This window comes from Myxine glutinosa, unplaced genomic scaffold, assembly GCF_964187855.1.
Source record: "Myxine glutinosa unplaced genomic scaffold, kmMyxGlut1.1 SCAFFOLD_521, whole genome shotgun sequence".
NCBI lineage: Eukaryota > Metazoa > Chordata > Myxini > Myxiniformes > Myxinidae > Myxine > Myxine glutinosa.
Genome location: NW_027616618.1, coordinates 66,204 through 87,129, shown reverse-complemented (window position 1 = coordinate 87,129; position 20,926 = coordinate 66,204). Strand labels below are relative to the sequence as shown.

Genomic DNA, 20,926 nt, shown 5'->3' with positions numbered 1-20,926 from the left:
GTGTAAAGGTCAAAGGTCGTCCTCTTATTTAATCCATCGCAAGCACGTAGGCCACCATATACCCTTCTAAATAGTTATTTCTTTATTCTATGTTAGTATAAGGCTCTGTTTCCCATTAGTTGACTCTGCATTGCATCGAATTGAAATAAGATAGATCCCCTTACAATTGCCCCAAAACCTCTTAGTTAATCCATCGCAAGCACGTAGGCCACCATATACCCTTCTAAATAGTTATTTCTTTATTCTATGTTAGTATAAGGCTCTGTTTCCCATTAGTTGACTCTGCATTGCATCGAATTGAAATAAGATAGGTCCCCTTACAATTGCCCCAAAACCTCCATTTCCAACTGCGTCATTGCCATTCGCATTGTCAGCGCCTTTGCCTCCATTACGCACGTGGTCAAGCCTCGGAGAAGAAGGGGGAGGAGCTACAGTACGGGTGTGGCCCGCACCTCGTCATCAGGAGGTGGAGCCAGGAAGCCCTTGCGCCCAACCAGGACTCGGTGGGCACGGCTTGGTAAGGTGTGGTCATGGCTTGGTAGGGCGTGGCTATATAACCCGCGGCGTGACGCCCTCCACGAGAGACGAGTGAGGAAGGAGATGACCGAGGAAGCCCCCACCAGCGGATGACCGAGGAAGCTCCCACGAACCACTGAGTAAGGAGTCCACCGCAGCGGAATCCACCGCAGCTTTTGACCACGGCAGCTTTGAGCATTGACGGCAGTTGCGGCCGCGAAGCAACGCCGCCATGCAGATACGATTGAGGAGGCTCACCTCGAGCCGCGCGATCATACCAACCACCCGCATCCTTCCCGCCTTGTGATCCCACCTCCTCGTCCGTCCAGCCATCCACCTCCTGCCATTCATTCCTATCATCATTCCCCGTGTAAGGCTGATTGTCGTCCGTCCTTTATGTTGTCTGGGGTATAAGTTAAGCCTGTTTAGATGAGCTAGTATTGCACTGTGTCTTCTTCTTCTTCTGTAAATTATTTTCGTATTTTTCCTCCTCCTTGGTTTCTTTTGACTTGTAAATATTAGTAATAAATTATATTTGTTCTTCCTTACCTTCTGGTTTCCTCACATCCGATCGTCTTTGTGATTTCCCCCTTTGAATACCTGTGGCACGATTTGGCCAACGTTCAGAATCGGGTTAGTTTCTGTTAACGGTTAGAGCTGCGGCTGCTAATCCGCTCGGCAATTAACATCTTGTCCGCGGTCTCGAACGAGGTTGCTCACCTGCCTCCCTGGAGGGAGCTGGGCAGCTTCAGGAGCGGAGACGGCCAGTGAAAATAGAAGGGGGACTAACCCCCCGCTAAGGGGAGTGCCGTACTCCGTTTCCGCAACAATATATATATAATATATATATACATAAAACCGTTTTTGCAAAAGCGCGTGCTCATTATTTTGCGCAAATTTCATATTCCTAGCTCAAAGGATAGCTGGGATATTGCCCGGACAAACAAGAAAACAAAGAAAACAAGAAAACAAACAAACAAGAAAAAGAAAATAAAAAACCGGAGTGAAAACTGAGTACTCCCTTTCAGCGCGCGTCATTGCCGGGCCCTCTTCGGTGCCCAGCGATGACGTCATCGATTGTGCCCAGCGATGACGTCATGCAGCGCCTGGAGATACTATAGGAAAGAAGCGGTGCACAATTATCCCTGTGTCAAAGCATTCCACAGTGAGTTGCCGAAATGATTATAGACCAGTTGCGCTCACATCCATCATTATGAAATCTTTTGAACGTCTAGTTTTGCAGAACCTGAAATCTGTTCTTCCTCCTTCACTTAACCCTCATCTGTTTGCCTATCGCTGTAATCATTGTTGTTGGTGCTGTATCACTCACTCTCCATCACATGTTAAACCATCTCGATTCTAGATAAACGTACATCCACCTATGCCAGGTTACTTGTCTTGGATTTCAGTTCTGCGTTCAATACCATTTCACCTCACAAACTTTATTTTAAAGTCGATGCACCTGGTTTTGATTGTTCGATTTGTAACTGGCTTTGGGATTTTCTTATAGACAGACCACAGGTGGTCAAAATTGGTTCCAACATTTCTCAGACAATCACCCTGAACACTGGAGCACCTCAGAGCTGTGGTTTATCCCAGATGTTATATTCATTGTTCACTCATGATTGTGTCGCATCATCTGATAGCTCGCTGGTGCTGAAATTTGCAGATGACACGACCGTTGCTGGCCTGATTCTCAATTGTGACGAAAGTGATCACCGTAATCAAGTCGAAAAACTTGTGGAATGGTGTTCTTCAAACAATCTCGAACTAACCATCGTAAAGACAAAGGAAACAAGAAAAAGAGCAATCAGAGATTGCAAACCCTCGCCAGGATGTATTTTCAGTGGTTTTTAAGGCTTTTGTGTGAAAAAAATATGGCGGCCGAACCACGTGACCGATGATGTCATCTTTTTTTTTCTAAACTAATTTATTCCAAGATTATGCTCAAGAAATGGTGAAATTTGAAGTTTTGTACTTGTCGAATTATGACGTCATAATGGAAGGACCTATGACATTAACATATTTTATTCCCCCATGGAGCCTGGTGTTGGCTTAGCGGTTAGGGTGCTGGCTTGGGATTCCTAGGATCCTGGGTTTGAATCCCGGTCGATCGCTGAATTAACACCAGGGGGGTTGATTCAGCCTGTCATCCTTCTGAGGTCGTGCAAATTGAGTACCAGCTTGCTGGAATGAATATCCCGATGTGTACCCCGGCTTAGAATAGGTGCACCGTATCCCTGCGCATCGTAAGAGTGTGACCAAGGGTTGGCGTCAGGAAGGGCATCTGGCCATAAAAACATTGCCTCAAACAGGGAACCATGATTGTCATGGGGCCCGCAAGGCTAACCCCCGCTCTAGCGGGGAAAATGGCCTTAAAACGATCATTCATTCATTCATTCATTCCCCATGGAGAGTTCTTTACAATGAGCCATGTCTCAATTTTTTTTTTATTCAGCGCTTTCGGAGATATAGAGGTGCAAAGTTTTTCGGTTTTTCCTTGATGGCGGCCGAACCACGTGACCGATGACGTCATATTTTTCTTTTTTTCTCCACCAGTTGATGCCGACATGGCACCCAAGCAATTTCATCTTGATAGGAGGATGAAGTTTTGTACTTGTCGAATTATGACGTCATAATGGAGGCACCTATGACATCATCATTCACATATTTTATTCCCCATGGAGAGTTATTTACAATGAGCCATGTCTCATTTTTTTCTATTCAGCGCTTTCGGAGATAAGGAGGTGCTAAGCTTTTTGGTTTTTCCAAGATGGCGGCCGAACCACTTGACCGAGGACGTCATAATTATATTAAAAAATTCTGCAGGTGGAGTTGCATCTATGGTGAAAATTTCCTGTCAATCGGACCAACGGTTGCAGAGAAAATGATATTTATTCTGTGCGGACAAACAGACAAACAGACAAACAAAATACCCTCTCCTCTGGCGAGGGTAATTATTGTCGACTTTCAGAAAAACAAAAGTCCCATTCAACCCTTGGTTATTCACGATGCTGAAGTTGAGATTGTCACTTCTTTTGATTTTTTCCGGGATACCTATTTCCAATGACCTTAAGTGGGAGATAAACAGCTATCACTGTGTGAAAAGGCTCAGTCACAGTTGTTCTTTCTTATAAGGTTGAAAACTTTTGGTGTGGGTCTTCCTGTGTCGATCAGGATCTATCATGCAGTCACAGAGAGTGTCCTTACACTGTCATCCCGGTGTTTCACACACAGGACAAGGCATCAGTGTGTGTGCCGTCCCTCGGAGGAATGTTAAACTGCCAGCATTTATTGGTGGACGTTAAAGATTCCACTGTGTCCCTCGTGGAGAGCAGGCGAGTCATCACCAGGACTTGAAGGGCACTCAGTAGAGAGCATACCTCCGCCTGGTGAACAGTTTACGTTTTGTATCTCAGAGTAAAGCAGAAAATAACAATACAGAATCACTGTTAATCAAAATCAATCAAAGCAATCACCAAAAGGTACTAGTCTTTCATACACTGATCTGCACCTCATTTTTGGCAATATCATTATCACTCAAAGGTGAAGAATCACTTAACAAATTGTACTTCACCAAAATCGAATCATTTGGGCCTTGTCACATACGCTACCTCTCTGCCAAATTTTGTTTGAATCCATCCACAACTTTGAGACATCTTGTTCAAAACGGACAGACAAACAAACAAACAGAGAAACAGACAGGGGTGAAAACATAACCTCCATCCACCTTTGGTGGCGGAGGTAAAAAAAAAACAAAAAAAACAAGACCGGAAGGCTAACTTTGTAACGCCGTAGCTGGGCTTGTAAAATATAAACCACAAACTCATGTGATGAGCTTTATAAACAGTCGTTAATGCAGTTTATAACATTAAACAGACATTTGGACGAATCCCGACATCCGTGAGGTAAGTTATATTTTGCAGAACTGAGCGAAAATCTACAGTAATCTATATACCCCACAGGGCTGGGTAAAAAACTTGACCCTTCCTGCCGCTACAGTGCCGTTTTTCGTAGCGGCCTTTTGAAACTCACCAATTGAGGTTTTGTTTTGAAAACCACCAATGAAACCCACTTTTCCTGCTGTTTAACATGAAACTGAAAGGGAGGAAGACCAGGGTGTGCTCATTTACCAAGCAGATAGTTAGCGCTTGCCAAGCCAGCCGTTCCTTAAGGGTTTTGAATGGAGTGCTTGCTTGAATGCTTAAACCACTTGGCGATCTCTCCACAAGAAACTTGGTAAATGAACACACACCCAATGTTCGAGACCCAACCATAGATCGACTATAATATATATACCCCAAAGAGGAACGACCCTTCCTGCCACTCCCATAGTGAGCGAGTAAATTAAAATGTCGGTCGGTGAAGTCAGCCATCGTAAAGACATCACTGACGTAATGATAATAATAATAATAATAATAATGCATTTATTTTATATAGCGCTTTTCAGGAAGCCCAAAGATGCTTTGACAGAGTGCAAAACATAATGCATAGCAAAACATAAAAACAATTGCAAAAAAAAGAAGAATCAATAGGGAAATATTCAAAGCACAAAGGAGGGAGAAGGAGAGGAGATAGTCAGGGGTTAAATGCTGTGGGTTAAATGTTGAATGCAGTGTTGAACAGGTGGGTCTTGAGTGATGTTTTGAATGTGGTGAGTGAGGAGGAGTCTCTGATGGTGTGAGGTAGCGAGTTCCAGAGGGTGGGAGCAGCGATGGAGAAGGCCCTGTCCCCCCAGGATCTAAATTTGGTCCGGATGGGGGGGGGGGGGGGGGGGGTCAGGAGGTTGGTACCAGCAGAGCGGAGGTTGCGGGTGGGAGTGTGTCTGGAGAGGAGGTCAGCCAGGTAGGATGGGGCCAGGTTATGGAGGGCTTTGTAGGTCAAGAGGAGGATTTTGTACTGGATTCTCTGGGAGATGGGGAGCCAGTGAAGCTTGTAAAGGACGGGGGTGATGTGGTCACGGGTCCGGGAATGGGTGAGTAGACGGGCAGCGGAGTTCTGAATGTATTGGAGTTTATTGGTGATTGTTGAGGGTGAACCATAAAGGAGGCTATTGCAGTAGTCCAGACGGGAAGTGATGAAGGCGTGGATGAGGGTTTCTGCAGCCATGGAGGAGAGGGATGGACGGAGACGGGCGATGTTTTTCAGGTGAAAGAAGGCTGTCTTTGTGATCTGTTTAGTGTATTTGTCGAAGGAGAGGGTTTGGTCAAAGATGATGCCAAGATTCTGGATGTGAGGGGAGGTGGATACTGGGAAACCGTCGATGTTGAGGGCAAAGTTATGGGTGGACTTGGTGAGCGTTTTTGGGCCAATGATGATTATTTCAGATTTATCACAGTTAGGTTTGAGGAAGTTGATTTGAAGCCAGGATTTTATTTCAGTGATGCAGTTTGTCAGGATAGAGTGGGTGGCGGTGGAGATGGACTTGGTGGAGATGAAAAGCTGGATGTCATCGGCGAAGCAGTGGAATTGGAGACCATGACGGCGGATTAAGTGACCGAGGGGGGACAGGTAAAGGATGAAGAGGAGGGGGCCAAGAACTGAACCTTGGGGGACACCTTGGGGGAGGGGAGCAGTGGGGGATTTGCAGTTATTGATGGAGATGAACTGACGTCTGTCAGAGAGGTATGATTTAATCCAAGAGAGGGCAGTGCCGGTAATGTTAAAGGTGGTTTCAAGTCGGGTGAGGAGGATGGTGTGATCGATGGTGTCAAAGGCGGCGCTGAGGTCGAGGAGGATGAGAATGTTGAGGTTGCCAGCGTCAGAGGAGAGGAGAAGGTCGTTGGTGATTTTGAGTAGAGCAGTTTCAGTACTGTGGTTGGAGCGGAATCCGGATTGGAATGTTTCATACAGGTTATTGGCAGAGAGGTGATGTTTGAGTTGAGTGGCTACAGCGCGTTCCAAAACCTTTGACAGAAATGGTAGGTTGGAGATGGGTCTGAAGTTATTTAGGGTGTCAGGGTTTAGTCCAGGTTTTTTCAGAATGGGGGTAACAGCAGCAATTTTGAGGGATGGTGGGACGATGCCTGTAGACAGGGAGGAGTTTATTGTTGCAATGATAAGTGGAGAGAGAGCAGGAAGGGAGGCCTTGACAAAGCTGGAGGGGATGGGGTCAAGAGTGCAGGTGGCAGTTTTCATTCCGATGAGTTCAGAGAGGTCAGTAGGGGAGACTGGGGAGAATTGAGACAGGGGATGGCAGGATAAGGGGGGGCAGGTGGTTTGAGGGGGAGCGGGTGCAGCGGTGGTCAAGCTGTTGTAGATGTTTTCAATTTTGCGTTGGAAGAATGAAAGGAAGGAGATGCAGTTGTCTATTGTGAATGACTGGGTGGTGGTGTTCAGGGGGCTGAGGAGTTTGTTTATTGTAGAGAAGAGTGCTTTTGGGTTTCCGGAGCCAGAGTGGATAATTTGAGAGTAGTAGGCGGAGCGGGCGCGGGAGAGGGCATCTTTATAGTGTTGTATGTGGTCCTTTTAGGCCTGGGAGTGAACTGTGAGACCTGTTTTATTGCGGAGTCTTTCAAGTTGGTGAGCACGAGTTTTCATCAGGCGGAGTTCAGGGGTAAACCAGGGAGCAGAATGGGTGAAAGAAACTGTTTTGGTTTTTATAGGCGCAAGTTGGTCAAGGCAGGAGGAGAGAGTGTGGTTGTAGTAGTCAGTGAGGTCAGAAGGGGTGTGGAGGTCAACGAAGGGAGAAGTGGACATTTTTTCAGAGAGGGTCGATGAGAATGAGGTAGGTGAAAGAGCGTTTAGCTTACGGAAGTTGATAGTGCGATAATGCCTTGGTGCTGGGGTGGGGATGTTGATGGTCAGAGTGATGGCTAGGTGGTCAGAGAGAGTGAGGTCGGAGCCAGAGAGATGGTGCAAAATTAGTCCAGTAGAGCAGACAAGGTATGATGTCGCATTATGGACGGCCACAAAACTGACGCTACTTTAAGGGTAATATATGGAAGATGATATATTTTAACCTCCAGTTACTTTGCAGTCACTACGATTAGATTTACTATAATATTAACGTTACATTATTATGAAAATGATAATAAAAAACATTGGCTAATTCCTTACTTCCGCATTATTTGTACCGAACACCGCTCATCATTGATTCATGAACCAGACAACGCTTCAATCTAGAAACTTTGCAATAACGACAAAGGAATTGCAGTGTTACGATTATACAGACTTGGCATTTAATATGGAATATTTTTTTTGTGGGGTTGGACTTACTTTTCAAGATGACTTAGAACCAAACGTTCATTGGAATTATGTTGAAATTATTCTAGATTTTGTTAATGTGACCTTTAAAAGAAACAAAAACGACATTTGACATTTCGAAGCAAATAAATTGATCCTTGAAAGTGATATAAACTGATATCGAACTCAATTCACGGACAGTACTGTTAAACTTCTGTACGTTTTCCAGAAGTATCTCTTTATTTTGCACATTAGCCAAAAAAAATTTCAACAAAAACAAAAGCTAAATTATGACTGGGATTACGGACAGTAAAATTACAGTTCAGTACTTCGTGTAACCCCCACGAGCATTCAGGAGAGCACGTACACGTTGAGGCATGCTGTTCACGAGATTTGCCAAAGTTTGGACAGGAATCGCTTGCCTTGCAGTGACAATAGCCTGCTGCAATTCACGCACAGAGGTCGGCTGCTGGTCCAAGTTGTCGATTTGACGCGTTAATTCTGCCCACAATTTCTCTATCGGATTCATATCCGGGGACATGGCAGGCCACTCCATATGCTCTACACCACGGTCAGCAAGAAAGTGTTGGATCATGCGAGCACGATGAGGCCGTGCATTGTCATCTTGGAAGACAAAGTTTCCTTGAAAGGCTGTAAGAGCAAATGGAAGCAATGTTTCTTCCAGAATGACCCTGTACTTGAACTGGTTCAGGTTTCCATTCAGAACAACCAGGTCAGTTTTGCCCCCTGCATGAAAAGCAGCCCAAACAGTCACCCCACCACCTCCAGCTTGGACTCTTGGCACTATACAATCTTCGTTGTGGGCTTCATGCACTTGTCTGCGCACTCGGACGCGGCCATCTTGACGATAGACCAGAAATCTAGACTCGTCACTGAAGGTCACGTGATTCCAGTGTCCTGGCTGCCATTGACGGTGCTCTCTGGCCCACTGCAATCGACGCTGGCTGTGTTGTCTGGTGAGGCATGGATTTCTCAGGGGACGCCTGGCACGATAGCCTGCTTGAACCAGTCGTTGGTTGACTAGCCTTCTGGATACAGGCACATTGGTCAGTTGCTGCCACTCAGCCCTAAGCCGATTAGCTGACTTGGTACGGCCATTGCAGCAGGCGATCATCTCTCCTTGTGGTTCTGCGTGGACGTCCTGGCCTCGGTATTGGAGTAGGGACACCTCTCTGAGCATTTCGTTTCAGGATCTTTGACACCTGACCTTGAGTGATGCCATACTGCCGAGCAATAGCACGCTGTTTCATGCCAGAATTTCGTAAAGCCACCACTCCATGACAAACAGCATTGTCAAGTTGACGGACCATCTCCAGAGGAAGCGGCAATAACTTTTGTAGACGTGCAGCAGTTGTTTTCCACTAATACAGAACGCAACAACCCTTATATACCTGATTGTGAAGCCAATCGTCAAATGTACCTGTCCTTACATTTTGTCACGCCACCTGTGATATAATCCTGTTATTGACTTCTTGCTGCGAAACACAATCAGTGACATGGTTCTTTCAACAAAGACATCACCGAAGGGTAAAAGAAACTCACCAAATTGATATACTGAGTTCAGAAAGTAAACCCAAGTCAAGAAAAAATATATATTCCATATTAAATGCCAAGTCTGTATTTACTATATCATTGGTATTGACGCTATTATTATTATTATTATTATTATTATTATTACAAAAACAACACTACTGTATTAAGAAACCTGGGCTAATTTGACCGAAGCGGCCTGAAGGTGATGATGAAGGCATGAAGCCTAAGGCCTATACGTACTGTCGTTGGAAGATCCATAACATCTATGCTTTTGATAGTTGATGATCATTTTAACAATCGGTTTGTTTGTGTCTCACACTGAATGAAAAACATAAAGGGAGAGCATAGTGATTGTGATATACGACAGGTTCGACGATATGTTCGGCCTAAACGATATTGTAATCAAAATGCCGGAGTGTGGAGGCAGCCCTTGTACGCCGCAATGACATCAGACGAAATCACATCACCCTGTCATGTGACCAGATCCTCAGCTATGATTGGTATACGTTTGAGGGGACATACATACACACATATATATATATATATATTATTTATATATATATATATATATATACACACACACACATATATTTATACATACATACATACATACGGATGGACAAACACTTTTCTGGACTGCTTTGCCATATGGGCTACGCCGTTATTTTAAAAAACAAAAAACAGGGGTTAAAGGGGTGTGGTTTCACCCCCAAAATTAGGTATTTGCTCTCATCACCAAAACCACACACGCACAGTTTTGATTAACCTTGACCACAACCTTCATCACCAGTGATGTACCAATGTTTGTTCAAGGCATTTGAAAAAGAGGTCTGAGGAGGTATTTGGAGGAGGTGGGTGGAAAGGCAGGGGTTGCCCCCCAAAATAGGTATTTTTCTGTTTGAAGTCTAATGATTATGTTCGTATGATTCTACATGTTGCCCTGTCTTCTAGTAACCATTGAAGTTGGTTTAAAAATACCGTGATACTGTTTAAAATACCTTCAGTCAGTGTAGCATGCTGTTTTATTCCACCAGGTGAGTGCCCAGGGGTATTGCCCCTATTTTTTATGCCTCTGGCAATGAAGTCGCCGGAAGCATGATGTTTTCGGGTTGTCAGTCCATGCACCCGTGATAGGTTTTCGTTTCCACAATAACAAGAGAATGGCTGAAGGGATCCAAGTCAATGGTGCAGGTATGTTAAATGAGGAAAATATGAAAAGATGACATTTTGGTGTCACCAAGTCAAAGGTCATGTTCGGTGAAAATCCAATTACGACGATAACTTGTGAACCAGTGATAGGATTTTGACCAAAGTTGGTGCAAATATGTATTCTGATACAAAGATTAACACCGATTTGATTTTTGGGTCAATAGGTCGAAGTCTGTAATAAGATTATAACTTGAAAACGGCTGAAGGGATCCAGGTCAAACTTGGTACAGGTGTGTGTAATGATGTAACGATGAACAGATTAGATTTTGGGCTCAAGAGGTCAGAGGTAACGTCAAGTAAAAATAGTTACCAGGCCAACTTGTGAAGCAATGATGAGAATTTGAACAAACTTGGTGTAAGTATTATCATGCAAAGATGAACCGATTGGATTATGGGCATTGAGAGGTCAATGGTCATGTCAGGTAAAAATGTGACAACTTTAGAACATAAAGGGATTTAAATCAAACTTGGTGAATGTATGACGATGTAAACATCAACAGATTTTGGGGTCAGAGGTCATGTTAAGTAAAAAATGACTTAGTTACCACGATAATGGCTGAAGGGATCAAAGTTAAATCAATCTCGTGTACGTGCTGGACTACCTTCGAACACACTCCAATCTGTCTCTACCTGATCCACATTGAGGAACCTGATGTCATATGATCTTTCCTTACACAGAGCTGGCTCTATCAAGAGAAATGCACAATGAATGGTTCAATGTAGCAATTTTATTTCATTATGATGATGCATACCTTTTAATCAAGTAATTAGGGATTAATCCAACAAAATTCCATTATTATCAACAAACAATGCACTCCATGGAAGAACAGTTCATCTGTCATCATGCCTTCAGGTCACCAACATCGAGTTTAAAATGGGAAAATGTGGGAAGATGTGGGAAGATTATGATTAAAGTGTTTTCAGACCTCGAGTCAAGGTAAGTCAAGCGATTTGGGATGTGAACTATCAGTTAATCATCAAATAATATCACGATCCCTGTACTCCAAGGTTGGAGGTGAAATTAGTCTCGAAACATAAATTAAGGTCTTCAAAGAAAAAGTTTCAATCATCAATCAAATTATTTAATGTCTTCAGAGAATGAGCGATCTCTGCAGGACTGGACCCAGTGTGTGTTTACGTGATGGAACTTGATGAAGCGATTGAAGTACCAGGAGAGAACAATTTGATAAAACCAGAGTATCGTTTTCCATACTTCAGAGGATAATCAAAGCTAAGCTCAAACGAATCAAATGTTTAACATCATCGAGGAAGCCACAGATAGTCATACAATTCAAAAATGTATTTTTCTGCAAAAATTTCAAGCAAGGCTAACCCCTGCTCTTGCGGGGAAAATAGCCTTTATACGATCATTCGATATTCTATTCTTCTGTTTCATGAAAGCCTTCACCTGTTTCTCAAAAACAAACTGTCCATGTGGACTGCTTGCACCAGGAGGGATCTGGGCAAGATACAGTGGGGTAACAGCACCTGCTTCAGGTGAGAGGGTAGCTTTTGGACCAGCCATGTCTGTACGCACCCAGCCTGAGGTACCAAAGGGGTCACAGAGATCATTGAAGACCTTTTAGTTCAAATAAGCAATCCGATAGAATTATAAACACGAGTTAATACAGTCGGACCACCGACATTTGTGGAGGATATGGCCCTGGAAAATGCCGCGAATGACAAATCTGTGAATATGGGGGCATTGTTTCAATGGGGAAAAGAGGGATAGGTTCCTGGCGGTTCCTGATTCATCGCAGAAATTTTTTTTAAGTTTAACATGTTTGACTGCGAAGGCACATTGTTAGTTTCATACAAAATGCTTACAATTTTTTTTTTTAAGAAGCAGGGACACTCCTCGGCTCACCTGATGGAAGCAGTGATTATGATTTCAAGTCAAATCACTGGAAGGAGTGGATGACGCACAAAATATGTTACACACCAAACTCATCCACCCAGTTTGGTCATAACCCGTCCACAACTTTGACATCATGATACATATCGTTTTTGGCCCTATCACTCAATGGTAAAGAATCACTTCAATATCTATCTATAATTCCAGTAATCTCTGTGTGTTTGTTTGTACGTTTGTACGTTTGTACATTTGTACGTTTGTTTGTTTGTCTGTGACCGCTGTTTCTCGACAACCACGGGTCCGATATACTTTAAACTTGCCAGGTATATTGCTGGGGACCCGAGGATGTGCCTTTTCAAGGTTTCATATTAATCGGACAAGTACTTACCGAGCTATGGCGATTTAGCCGTTCGCCGTTCGCTTTGGCGTTGCGAATGGACCAAACCATTGCATGTAAATAGAGGGGGGGGGGGGTTCTGTGGTCGTTGCGAATGGACCAAACCATTCATGTAAATAGAGGGGGGGGGGGGGGGGTTCTGTGGTCGTTACTGCCACGTGGTTTCAAAGTTTTTTTTTGTTGTTGTTGTTTGCACGCATGTTTTTTTGCACCCACGTACGGGCACGCCCTAGGATGTTTACACACACACACCCCTACACAAATTTTTTTTTTTTTTTTTTTTTGGCAAGGAACGGGCACGTCCTAGCTTATATATAGTACGGGCATGCCCTAGTCTATCTATAATTCCAGTAATCTCTGTGTGTTTGTTTGTTTGTCTGTGACCGCTGTTTCTCGACAACCACGGGTCCGATATACTTGAAACTTGCCAGGTATATTGCTGGGGACCCGAGGATGTGCCTTTTCAAGGTTTCATATTAATCGGAGAAGTAGTTACCGAGCTATGGCGATTTATTTACCAAACTCCGCAAGCCGTTCGCTTTGGACCAAACCATTTCATGTAAATAGAGGGGGGGGATTGTCACTGTACTCGCAAGCCGTTCGCTTTGGACCAAACCATTTCATGTAAATAGAGGGGGGGGGATTGTCACCGTACTCGCAAGCCGTTCGCTTTGGACCAAACCATTTCATGTAAATAGAGGGGGGGGATTGCCACCGTACTCGCAAGCCGTTCGCTTTGGCTTTGCGAATGGACCAAACCATTTCATGTAAATAGAGGGGGGGATATAATTTTAGATATATATATAGTACGGGCATGCCCTAGTCTTTAAAATTCTCGTACCCGGATCTTCACCAAAATCAAATCGATTCATCCTCATCACACACCCAACCTGTCCACCAAGTTTTGTCTGAATCTGTCGACAACTTTGAGACATCCTGGATATATCAGTTTAAGCCCGATCACCCAGTAGTGAAGAAGATCATGACATGGGCATTGAGGAAGTTAGGAGTGGAGGAATGGTTGATCAGAGTAGTGGTGGCAATGTACGAGAGAGCGCGCACAGCTGTAAGGACGAAGGACGGGAACAGTGGTGAGTTTGAGGTGAAGGTGGGAGTGCATCAGGGGTCGGTACCAAGTCCACTACTATTTGTAGCTGTGATGGAGGTGATGGCTCGGAACAGAAAGGATGGTTTACCGTGGGAGTTGTTGCATGCAGCTGATCTGGTGTTGATTGGGGAGGGTATGGATGGACTGAAGGAGAAGATGAACAAGTGGAAGGAATGTTTGGAGAGAAAAGGTCTGAAGGTGAATTTCGGAAAAACGAAGGTGATGGCAAGTGGTGAAGCATGTGGTGAGGTGGAAAGAACTGGGAAGTGGGCGTGTGCTGTGTGTAGGAAGGGTGTCGGAGTGAATTCCATTCAATGTACAATGTGCGCTGAGTGGGTTCATAAAAAATGTAGTGGTCTGAGAGGCTCATTAACCAGTGTGGCAGCTACATTCAAATGTAAGATGTGCACAGAGTGAGCTGTTGAGTTGCGTTGGAGGAAAGGTTGAGTTGGATCTTGGAGACGGCGTGAAGCTGGAAGATGTGAAAACATTTTGCGACCGAGGAGACATGCTGAATGGAGAAGGTGGATCAGACTCGGCAACGGTTGCTGGAGTGAGATGTGCATGGAAGAAGTTTCGGGAACTGAGTGGCGTGCTGATGAGGAGGGGAGTGTCGTTGAAGCTGAAGGGAATGGTGTGTGCTGCATGTGTGAGAAGTGTTATGATTTATGGGAGCGAGACATGGGTAATGAACGTAGAGCAGCAACAAAGGCTGGAAAGGGTGGAAATGCGAATGGTTCGGTGCATGTGTGGAGTATCGTTGAGAGAGAGGAAGACAAATGATGAATTGCGAAAGATGATGGGAATAGAGCCTGTGATGGATGCTGTGAAGAGAAACAGGTTGAGATGGTTTTGCCATGTGTTGAGGAAGGATGAAAGTGACTGGTTGAGAAGAGTGATGGAAATGAATGTAGCAGGAAGTAGAGGACGGGGAAGACCGAGAAAGACTTGGCTAAAGATGGTGGAAGAAGAAATGCGGGCGAGGGGGTTAACAAGGAGAGATGCAGAAAATAGGTCAAAATGGAGAAGATTGTCATGGGGACCGCAAGGCTAACCCCCGCTCTAGCAGGGAAAATGGCCTTAAAATGCCTGTTGTTGTGTGTTGTTGTATTTACTTAAATGTGATTCATTCAATGTGGATAAATGAACCTAACCCTCCTTCCCTCTATTTACATTAATTCTTACAAGATAAATAGATTAATTTAACGTCGTTTCACAGAACGTTGTGTTTTCGAGAGACTAAGTGTGTATGTAGCTCCATTGTTGGGTTGACTATTCACCACATACATGAGGTGATTGTGAAGATGTGTGTCGTGAAAGGTATCCCCGAAAGTGAGGAGGGGTTCGTGTGGACGAACTGCAGTTAAGAATGGAAATGACTTTGTGGAATGCAATTTTCCTGTTTCTTCCTTCCCTTGCTTTTGTCCATATGTGGTCCCATGATCAGTGCGTTGTCTTCTTCCCGATATTGACTCATTATTTTCAAGATTTTAACAATTGTTGCTTGATGTGAGTAAGATTTGATCTTCACACTTTGTCTATGCAGTATCGTTATTTGCATTATCTTTGTAGGTGTTGGTGGAGGTGACAAAGACAATGGTCACAAATTTGAGAAGCAGGTTTCACTTGAAAGCATTCCTGGTAAGCTACTATTGGCAATGTACCATGTGACTGACGAATGGTCTCTTTCGAGTGCCGAGATTCGGGTGATTAAAGGTTCATCGAAGCAAATTTTGCTTCAGTCAGACGTCATAGCAGGTGATGAAAAATGAGATGGGAGAGAAGTTTGAGGGAAGAGGAATAAGATAGAGGTGGAGAAGGATTATTACATTTCTGCAAATTTGTACGTGTAGAAAACTTGTTCCCTCCCCAAACTTCACGACTCTTCCTTCTGGCCTGACTGGTCTCCTTGGAGAATCTGTTTGATTTAAGATTGTGAAAAAGTACAGGTGTATCAAAAGTTCAAGGTTGGAAGTTGGGATTGGCACAATAAACTCCACTCGGTTTGTCCATCGGTGTCCCTCACGCAATTGTTAGTTTTATAACCACCCAAACTGGTTCTTTGTTGCCACGTTCCCTCGAGCCTGCCTCGTCCTCTATTCGTACAAATAGGGATGGAAAACCAATATGGAATATTAAAATACCATGAGTATACTCGGACCATTGTAAAATACTACGAGAAGGCTCTGACATGTCAATGCCGTTCTTTCTGCGTTCCATTTGTAAAATAGATGCCAAGCTCCAAGTTGCAAGCCAGAAGACAAAAGGTTAACTTTTTATTTTATTTAATGATTTGACATTTGCAATGCTTTCGTGCTTGTACTCCAGCTGTATGTGCCCAGCCGGTGGAAGTTGGACCCTGCCGTGCAGCATTGAGACGTTGGTACTTCGATCCAGAGACCGGAAATTGCAGCCTGTTCGTATTCGGTGGTTGCCATGGCAACAAGAATAACTTTGGCTCTCATGAGGGTTGTCATACAGTCTGCTCACCTTCTGATCATGGTACGATGGATGAGTAAATGTTTATGATGTAACCATTCCCTCATCGTTTTGACCTCTTACCTTCAGGTACAGGAGGGTATTTGTGACCACACTGCATGCTCAATGGGTCCCTCTAAAACTTCATCTTTAAAGCACATCAATCCAGAGACTGATATTGGATCGTTTTTAATTTTATTTAATAGAAAGGTGGAGGGGTGGGGGGGGGGGGGGGGTCAGGCATTACAAAAGGGAAAGTTTAATTTTCACTTGGGGAAAATTCCAGGGGCATAGAAAGGTCTCTGTATATGGTACTGCATGTGCCATGTGGTAAAGTATAGAAAAGAAGGGACATTCTTGGGGAAAATGCCAGTGGCATAGAAAAGGCCACTTTATATGGTATGTGCCATGTGGTAAACTATAGAAAAGGAGGGGCATTCTTGGGAAAAGGCCCCTTTATGTGGTATGTGCCATGTGGCAATGTATAGAAAAGGGACATTCAAAAAAAATCTTGTTTGCATGCTGGACTACCCTTGTGTTATGAGGAGGAACCAAGTAATGCTCTCGAAAACTTCATCAAAAGGGATCGATTCGGTCTTGTGACACACCCAACCTGTCCACTAAGTTTCATCCAAATCCATCAATAACTTTTTCAGATATCCTGCTGTGTTGGTTTTATCCCTATCACTCAATGGTGAAGAATCACTGAAAATTCCAGTAGCCAGATCAGAATCCGGATCTTCACCAAAATCGAATCATTTCGTCCTCGTCACATACGCTACATCTCTGCCAAATTTCGTCCGAATCCGTCCACAACTTTGAGATATCCTATCTCCCAATGGTGACGAATCACTTAAAATTCTACTACCCGGATGCGGATCTTCACCAAAATTTAATTTTGTTCTTGTCACATACACTACTCACTGTCAACGACTCTCTGTCAATGACATACGACTCTCTGTCTCTGTCAAATTTCGTCTTAATCAGTTCACAACTTTTTGAGATATCTTGTTCACAGACAGGGGTGAAAACATAACCTGCATCCATCCATCTTCGGTGGTGCAGGTAAAAAATGTTTGTGAAAATTTGGCTTGAAATTCATAGTGAATCCCTGTTAGTATATGTAGTGCCATTGAGAGCATTCCTGGTAAGCTACCTTTGGCAATGTACCATGTGACCTACAATCCCTCTCCACTCAGGAATCCTAATACAAAGCAAACATAACAGCGAGCAGTATTGAGAAAACTAAACTGATGAAAAGTCCGTTATTTTAAATTTAAAAAAGGCCTCAGACGAGCCTCACGTTAGATATGGAATGTCCGTGAGTGAAAGAAGAACGTTTCTGGCAAGCAAGTTTGGTGAAAAACTTCGGGTCTTAAAAGTAGAATCCATAACTTGGTCGCGTAAGACGTCCTGGTAAAAGCGATACTTTTCTGGATACAACTCCAATTTGGTGAGGAATGAGAATTGAGCGGCCCGCAAGGCTGAGAGTCCTTCCGAGGCCAAAACCAGGCCAAAGAGTGGAAAAAGCACCCAAAAAGAAAAACTATGAATGGTGCGTAAAAACAGTCACATGACTATTGGAATGGTGCAACAGGTGGCAGGAGATACGACACTACAAATAAAACCATCGTGTGTTATAAAAGATCCATGGTTATCATGAAATGGATCAGAATCCCAAAGAGGACATCGGTGAACAATGGACATTGTTATTTACGCAGAGAATAATGGTTTGCGAGGAAGGCTGTTGTGGCGTTAATACTTTGGGAATTCCAATGATTTTATTTTGTTTTTCTCATAATTTGGGTTTGAGCATGAGGCAGTATAGTTTTGAATTGTAAAAATTGGACCACTGCACCTGGAGCTTATCTGGGCCCGAACCCAAATTTGGGAGCACTCTGAGTGGTGCATCTGGAGGAAAAGATTTTTGAAGGAATTTGCTAAGTCCGCCATTTTGACACTTCCGGACAAGTGCCTGAAACGAGCTTTGCAGATGCCCGTTACCAGTCAGGGGCAGAACCTTGTTGTCAAATTTCAGTTGGATCGGCCTTGTGGTTTGGCTGGAAAAGTCGAAATACATGATGGACAGATGGTGCACGATGACGATACCTGATGTGGAATTAAAGATTGTGCCTCAATTGCAGGCCTTATTCTGCTGTTCAGGTTTCTCCATCGAGTTCTCTTCTCACTCGAGATAAAAACAAACCCCTTCTTCTTTCCTCTCGTAGTAGTAGTAGTAGTAGTAGTCGTCGTAGTAGTAGTGGAAAAACTGTTTATTGTTGAAAGTAAATGGACACTGAATTATCGATGGTTAAATCTTGCTTTCTGAATTTGCAGCATCTTCGACATTGAACAATTCCATGAGCAAATTCCTCATTGTGCACGGTGAGGACAATCTGTAGTTCCAAAATAAACTGAACACCCAATATGCCAATGTCACCACCACCACCCTCCCAACTAACCACCTCTATCTGCTATCCTCTAGCACTGGGAGTCGTCCTCGCTGGCCTCGCAGCGACCGTAGCTGCTTTGCTGCTGTTTATGTGGTTGCGCCGTTTGGACAGCAACCGTGTCCAACGTACCAGCATCTTCACGGTGCGTCCACAGCCCCAACCACGAAGTGACGACACTGCTTCCCTCATCCCAAACATGGTTTTTTGAGCCAACCTGGGCTGCTCGTCTCCAACTAGCAAATAACAACGTGCTTTATGTAGTTGGGGTTCCCACTCCAACCCTACGACTCTTCCCAGGGTTTTTTAAAAATGTAATTCTGCATTGTTGACTCTACTTAAATGCACATTCCTATTCCTCTTTAAATGCCAAACAATTTCTGCCCGTCAGCTCCAGATTACCTGCTTATGGCTTCTTCTCATGAAAGGTCCGATACCTCTTTTCCTTTGAGCCTTCTGTGTTTAGCCTCACCATTCCATTCTTTTGTTCTCTCGGCCTTATCACACAATGGTTTGCAGACTAAATATTTCTACAAATGATTACCGGGTAATGGTGCAGCATTGTTATAATTGTTCTTTGATTTATAAGGCAAAGGTGGTCGAGTTGATTTGCCAACGATTGAAATTGCTTTGTGCCACTGGATGTATATCTTTGGAAGAAAATAATAATTTACTATTTTCCTAAATACTGATTTATGTAATGTTTGGGTTTATTTTATTTTTTGGATTTTGCTCTGTCTTGGTGTGTAAATGGTGGTTGTTTGATGATTTGTAACTGGGTTCTTGGGTAACTTAGAGTTATGAGTTCTTCCTTGATTATTTTTCTTTAATAAAGAATAGACTGTTTCTGCCACCTTGAACATAAATCGTCATGACTTGGTTTTTAGCTTACTAAACCTTTGGTGGCGGAGTTAATCCTGGGGAGCTTATGCGGCAGCGCATCATTACAAATTATATTTTGCAACTTAAGTGTGTTCATGGCATGAAGTAAGAGGGTCTTCCGGTAGGGGCTGAGGGTTGTCAATGTGGGTCCAGGTTTGACCCACACCCCACCCCAACCCAAATATGTATTCACTTTCTTTTCTGAAACTGCACACACGATTTTGATGAAACTTGACCACACCCTTCAGCACCTGTGATGTACCATAGTTTCACGGGATTAATATATATATAAATCGGGCTTGGGAGGGGGTGGGGGATGGGGGTGGTGGTTCTTAGTTCTTATGGTGGTTCGTAAAAAAAAAAAAAAAAAAATTTCCTCAGAAACTACGAATACAATTCTGATGAAACGATCACAATCTTAATCACGCTGTTATGCTAAAGTTGGTTCACAGCCTTAAATAAGAACGACACTGTATAGAGCATACCTGCACCTGGTTGGCCTTATCACTCCAATGGTGAAGATTCACTAAAAAAAAAAAAAAAAAAAAATTCATATCCGAATCAATATTTAGATCTTCACCAAAATCTAATTGATTCTTCCTTGTCTCCCACACACAACCTGTCCACCAAGTTTCGTCAAAATCCATAACGTTTGAGATATCCCACAATGTATAGTTTTTGTAAAGCACTTTAAATTTGTGAAGAATCACTTTAAAAATTAAATAATTCCAATATCCGAATCCATATTCAGATCTTCACCAAAATCGAATGTATTTGTCCTTGGCAGACACCCAACCGGTCCACCAAGTTTCGTCCAAATCCGTCCACAACTTTTTGAGATATCCTGTTTATCGTTTTTGGCCCAATCTCCCAATGGTGAAAAATCACTAAAAATTCTCGTAGCCGAATCCGGATCTTCACCAAAATATAATCATTTCGTCCTTGTCGCACACGCTACATCTCTGCCAAATTTCGTCCGAATACGTCCACAACCTGAGATTTTGTTCACAAAGACAGGGATGAAAACATAACGTCCATCCACCTTTGGTGGCGGAGTTAATGAACCCACGCTCCTCGTACATCGCTATTAACCATCACACGTCGAACACAAAGGAATGTCGGAAATACACGATGCAGTCCATCCCACATTTCAAGGAGGCCGCAAACAATCGTGCATTTCCATTGCTTGCAATGGCCTCCCGAGATTGTCCGTACATGCTCAATCGATCGGCAGGGACGAACCCTTCACATCGACATCCTCAGCAACGAGCGAGGGATCGATGTGGCCCCAC

General features: G+C 43.7%; 1 protein-coding gene across 1 annotated transcript in view; it reads left to right on the top strand.

The window, feature by feature from the left end:
• Positions 1-19,618, top strand: part of LOC144889001 (carboxypeptidase inhibitor SmCI-like) — a 38,090-nt gene extending 18,472 nt beyond the window's left edge. The window contains exons 2-5 of the mRNA XM_078768804.1: positions 15,397-15,465; positions 16,153-16,326; positions 18,640-18,687; positions 18,788-19,618. Coding sequence (XP_078624930.1) covers positions 15,397-15,465; positions 16,153-16,326; positions 18,640-18,687; positions 18,788-18,963 — 467 coding nt within the window. The 3' untranslated portion in view covers positions 18,964-19,618. The remainder of the gene's footprint in view (positions 1-15,396; positions 15,466-16,152; positions 16,327-18,639; positions 18,688-18,787) is intronic.
• Positions 19,619-20,926: the final 1,308 nt, after the last annotated feature.